The sequence below is a fragment of the Taudactylus pleione genome, unplaced genomic scaffold (genome assembly GCF_031769625.1).
Source record: "Taudactylus pleione unplaced genomic scaffold, aTauple2 ptg000370l, whole genome shotgun sequence".
Lineage (NCBI taxonomy): Eukaryota > Metazoa > Chordata > Amphibia > Anura > Myobatrachidae > Taudactylus > Taudactylus pleione.
Genome location: NW_028284771.1, coordinates 4408621 through 4414620, shown reverse-complemented (window position 1 = coordinate 4414620; position 6000 = coordinate 4408621). Strand labels below are relative to the sequence as shown.

Sequence of the window (6000 nt, the reverse complement as noted above, 5' to 3'; positions counted from 1 at the left end):
AGAGAGGAGCGCTAGAGAGCTTAGGCCGAGACGAGGGGTGGAGGGATGGGGTCAGCAGCGGCCTGTGACGGGGGTGGGGAGGAGCGGACAGAGGCAAACTGATGTGACCAGCAATATGCTGGATCCCTTTACTAGAATAAATGTATTTGGCCATATATTTATTGGCTTACACAGGTCCTTGCGGTGAGGTTCCTAGACAAATAAAAAGATTTCCCCAGCCTATGCCAATAAGAAATGTCAGTGTTCTACTTATAATTAAAATGTACTGACTCACCACCCTTGCAGCACTTACAAACTACCATTAATATTGACAACCAATTCAGTTCTTCCCTCATCTAACCTCCAAACCACGGAGGAACACGAATATGTACCTAATAACACCTATGGCCTAAAAACCTGGATTCCCTAATATAACCCCTGAATAAACTCTATACACTTATTACCCAAACCCTCTTGCCAGTCACACTACCCCTCCCCCTTTAACATATGGACAATCTTTCTGGAACAATTGGACCCAGTAGTTTAAGCAAAAGAGTCTAACACAATCTTCCTGAAACTACGTATTTCACTGTTCTGCACTTGCCATAAAGTCTCTCTTGTAGGATCCTTGTGCAGAATAAACAATTAACTTGTTTCTTTGTTATCACTTGTAACTGGCCAGCGCAATGTCTACTTCACTACTGTCTTTCAGACGCCACTAATGTGGGGTACACACCATTAGCCACTTAATTGGCCCATATTATTACCCAAAACCACACAAATTGTAATTTTTTTTTATTTAATTAAGTTTTTAAAATAATTCTAAATATGTATTTAAATACTTTATTGAAAAAATATATTCCTCCCTTCCCCTGTGTACATATATATAGGCCAGATTAAAACAGTATCTGCCAGTGGCAGTGGCAATAGATCTCTGAGCAGCAATAGATCCACACTGGCATTAACTTCCCACCACTGAGGCGTATATTTAGTAAAGTGAGAGTTTTTAGAAGTGGAGATGTTGCTCATAGAAACCAATCAGATTCTAGCTATTATCTTCTAGAAGGTGCTAGATAAATGTTAACTAAAATCTGTTTGGTTGCTATGGGCAACATCTCCACTTCTAAAAACTCTCAGTTTAGTAAATATACCCCTAGTGTCAAAATATCAAACTCACCATCCCATGGCATTACCCACTTCCTCACCATTCTGCACCACTGATCATCAGTTCCCTTTGCTGCAGCCGATCTCTGCACTTGCAGAGATAAGCCTAATAGTTCTCAGAGGGGAGCTGAAGGTCCCTTTTCACACTTTTGTTACAGCATTCGGGGGCACAATGCAGACGATGGGTCTTAGAGGATCGTGGGTTGATTCTTCATAGATTAAGTTGCCTAGTGTATTGGAGAAGTATGGTCCTGGGAGGAGAAATATAACTGGCGGGATGTAGTCAGGAAGCCGACGGTCTAAATGCCGACCGCCGTCTTTCCGACTGTCAAACCCCGGCAAGGTACTAATGACAGGCGTAGAAAACCCGACGCCTGTCATTAGACCTACGCCAGGAGCCCGACGCTTGGCATTCCGAACAAAGGTAAGCCAGGTGCGGACAATTGCGGGCGGGGGGGGCTAGGTTTTAGGGCTCCCGGGGGGACTTAGGGCTAGGCACACCCATCGGAAGGGTTAGATTTAGGATTAGGGAATGGGGGTTAGGGTTAGGCCCCCCCGGGTGGAGGTCAGGGTTAGGCACCCCTCTGGGAGACTTAGGTTAAGGCTGGGGGAACGGGGGGGTTAGGTTTAGGCACTTAAAGAGGGGTTAGGCACTTGGGGGGGAGGTTAGGGTTAGGCGCCCCTAAGGGAGGGTTAGGGGGGAAAATAGGATTAGTTATACTTACCTTATTAGTGATCGGGATCTTCACCCCTGCCGAGCTTCCGCTGCCGGGATTTGAACGTGCGGCCGACGGTATTACATACTACACCCTAACTGGCACCTTAAGCAAGGCTATCACCATGTTAGGAGTCACTGATGGTATTGGTGGTGACCACTGGGTTAATGTCTAGTGCTTAATTGCCATGTTCATTATGTAGTTAATCATCGCTGAGGCCGAAAAAATACAGGACAGGTAGTGGTGTAATTAGTTGTACGAAGTGCAGAAAGTATGTATTCCACTCTTCCGCCCATTTATGTAGCCTCTTATTGTGTTCAGAGATAAACACCCAAGGGCATGAGTCAGACTTCCTTGCAGTTGAAGTGCAGCTGATATGTTGGCAAGTACTGTAGGTAATAATGGTAGGTTCATGTTAAGTTCAGGAAAAATTAAATAATGTTTGGTCATTGATAGTGTTTAACTGTTATCTTCATTTTGTATCAATGTTGTGTTCAACTTCATCCATGTCTTCAGTGTTTGGACGTGTTACAGGTAGGATTAACGTATGGTGGAGTACTGGAATGAGTACTGGGCAGCCATGTCTGGATTGTTTTTAGGCAATAAATAAAGAAGACCAACCTTATGGAATACAAATATGCAACATAAAATTTGTATCCAGTATAAACACTCCACTGTGTGTCTGCTCTGTAACCCACTCACCACACACTGGAGGCCTCTGGCCAATAAGCAGGAGACAGGAAGCTGCTAAGGTAGTTCTCAGGCATTTTCAATTACATTCATTTTTAATAAGATTGTTACCATCAATGTTTTCACTGTACAAGGTCTGTACAAGGCTAAATTAGTCCGTCGCAATAACAAAATTAAGTATAGATTGCTACAGGGGCTGTATCTATGAACCGACTCCTAGCAATGACAGATATCTCACATCACCCAAAGTAAGTGCTGTAGGATCTAACCCTTTAATACCAGGATATTTGGTACTCCCACATGTTGGTACTCAGTGGCCAGATCTCGCGAGAGTTTGCAACCACACTGATTGTCTTTGCAAACGATTTGACTAATCTTAATGCCAATTTTCTCCTCAATTCATACCTATATTCACAAGTTCAAGCAATGTAAAAAAGTATCTCTATAGACTATTATTCTCCAGCCAAGTCTTAACAAGATCAAAGTTTTTATCCATCCATTTAATGTTCTCTTCTATAGTCTCTTTTGCTTGTTGAACACTCCGAAGTTGAGAACCATTTTCCTTCAACAAATCAAAAAATTCTGTCACCTGAAAAAAACAAAAGTGAGTATTTGTAAAACCACAAGAGAAGCTGACAAACTAAGTGCTTAAAAATACATTTGGTGCAAAGAGAAGTTATGTATTTTGTTGTTCTTTCATACACCTAGAGAGGACAGCCTGTAGGGAATAATATCACTGGAATGATCACAGCTGCGGAGAGGATAGGACGGGAGTGCACAGATCTTGTAGAGGGCAGTCATATATGCTCAGTCATTAGTGCTCTAACGAGTGTGGACAGCGTTGCATGGGACACGGGTGGTATCATGATGTGGGGAGGAGAATAGAGACAAGTAGAAAGCGATGAACAGCATTCAATAGATAAAGGACCAGAGTTTTCCGACAGCACTGTGCTCCTAATACCCCTTACACATTGCTAATTGCGGTCCGTGTGTGCCCCAGGTTTGTGCATACGTCGATCCCGGGTGTGACCCCTTTCATACTGACAGCCAGACCCAGCACTAATGTCGGGTCAATGACTCCATCGGCGCCACGTAATGAGCCGGCGCTTGGAGAGGGTCTCGCGCATGCGCACGACGGAGCCGCCTCCGTCGTGCGCATGCACACTTGGTCAACATCGACCTGCTTGCGAGCGGGTCTGAATTAGGCCCTGAATCCCATTGAGCACTTGTGAGAAGAGCTAGACAGGCATGTAAGGACACTTTTTCCATGCTTTACTAAGGCAATGGACAAATAGTCCTTAGGAATGTCTACTCAATCTTGTTGAATCTATGCCCTGATGATGTCAGGCCATAGCCTCAGCAAACAGTTTTGCAACAAAGTATTAGGAATCTATTTACTAAGCCTTGGATGGAGATAAAATGAATGGAGATAAAGTCCCAGCCAATCAGCTCCTAACTTCCATGTCACAGGCTGTGTATGAAAAATGACAGTTAGGAGCTGATTAGCTGGTACTTTATCTCCGTCTACTTTATCTCCATCCAAGGCTTCGTAAATAGAACCCTTAGTGTTGTTGTCTTGAAATATCCCATTTTGTGTTGTTATTTTGTTGCAGGCTATGAATTTAATGAAAGGTTCTGTCAAAGCTTATGAGCCTCAGGATATTGTATATTTTTTATTATCATATACACAAAGGGCTCAAGTAAATTTAACGTGAATTAAATAGCAAGGGAATGAGCTCCTGGAGCTATTCAATTCAGCGCGCTGCTAAGCCCGACTAAGGATTTCTTCTTGCATCCCTCCTGGGGTGCGAGCAGAAATCCAACGAAAGTACAGGCAGTATGCTGTTTTCTGCCCTTAGCGCGGCGGAAACAGCATTGCGCCAGGAAATTTAGTCGGAGAATGCCCGTTCTCGTGACTAAACACCCTGTTTAAGGCGCGAGGGGCGGGAGAACGGGCATTCCCCGACCTAACAACGCAGAGAATTGAATAGCTGTGGGAGATCATTCCCGGCGCTATTCAATTTGCGTTGAATTGAATCGAGCCCAATGTGTCAAAATCAAAAAATTTTGTGATTTTGTACGAAGTTTATAAAATGATTGACATTTGGTGACAGTGAGGAACAATAAATATTTTAAAGAAAACTTTGTCAAAAGACTTTTGAGCACTACTGTAACCTCAGTGAGAAGCACCTTAGTACAGTACCTTTTAAACAGTTTTGCTAATGAGGTTTTTCTTACTCCTGTGCTGAGCCCATTTTTCCATATTTGCGCTAGTCACATTGCAACATCAAAATCTGTAACTTTTTGCAGTATCCACACAATTATAATGTTTTCAGGTTTGTAGAAGACTGAAGGCCTATTTCTGAGTTGTACGCTATTGCACAGGCTCTGCGACTTTGTACTCAGCAGCTGTGCACTAATATGCTAATGCTTAGGAGACGTCCTCTGTGATTTGCTGCTCCATCCGAAGACGCAGCATTGGATCACTCTGAGTGAACGTCGGTCATCTGAGTACGTAGGTTTGCATAATAAAACCTACCCTTAAAAATGTCTGGAGTCAAATATGCTTCATCCTCTTCCAGCATCATTATGCTGACTAACACATAGACCCCTGCACCCTCTAACATAAGCACATAACATTTATCTGCCCCCCACAAGTTTATCACACTCATCTATCAAAATACTATGGTAATTGTTCAAATGATCCTATTGGCTACAGGTTGTAGTACACCCATCTACTTTTAAACTGGGCACATCATGAAAGGGAGATAAAGACCAACAACAGACAAGTCATCTGACCATAGTCACAATCATGCAACCAGATCACAATGTAATTTGCTGAGGGTGAAGTAGGAATAATTTGGTGTGACAACGAGAAGATGGGAGAATAACAGAATATCTAGGTACCTCTTCCAGCCACTCCCTCGTAGAAAACAGTTTTGTAACTCCGACAACCATATACCCAAGTGAGCGGGATCCCAGGTCAAACCTAGAACAGAAACATAATTGAATAACATGGGCAGGAGTATTGGAAGCCTTAGGTCTACATTACTAATATAGGGATCATACTTTTCAACAAGGCGATCCCAGTTATTCTTTAGAAATTCCCAGGCCAGAATATGACCAACTTGGTTCCTGCTCACGGAGACGACAATATGTGAAAGTTCCTGAGTTTTTACAAGGTCTCCTTTCAAACTCTCTTCCATTAGCCTAAAAGAAAAACATAAGACATGCATATGTATATGTGTACGTACACACACACACACACACACACACACACACACACACACACACACCCCCCCAAAACCTACAACACTGACCAGTTAACAGATTTTGTTATATAAAATGGGAAGATTCTGGACACACAACTGATATTGTTACCTGCATCCATGTACAGACTTCATTTACTTACATGGCAGATAAGGATCTTTTGCTTTTGTTAAGGTTATTA

The 6000-nt window shown here is 42.9% G+C and overlaps 1 protein-coding gene across 4 annotated transcripts in view; it reads right to left on the bottom strand.

Moving 5' to 3' along the window:
- Positions 1-2620: 2620 nt before the first annotated feature.
- The window catches only part of ERAP1 (endoplasmic reticulum aminopeptidase 1), a 74464-nt gene continuing 71084 nt past the window's right edge, over positions 2621-6000 (bottom strand). For all 4 annotated transcript variants that reach the window (XM_088444626.1, XM_088444628.1, XM_088444629.1 and 1 more), the window contains 3 exons: positions 5619-5759; positions 5457-5538; positions 2621-3138 (listed from right to left, as the gene is read on the bottom strand). In XM_088444626.1, coding sequence (XP_088300752.1) covers positions 2992-3138; positions 5457-5538; positions 5619-5759 — 370 coding nt within the window. In that variant the 3' untranslated portion in view covers positions 2621-2991. The remainder of the gene's footprint in view (positions 3139-5456; positions 5539-5618; positions 5760-6000) is intronic.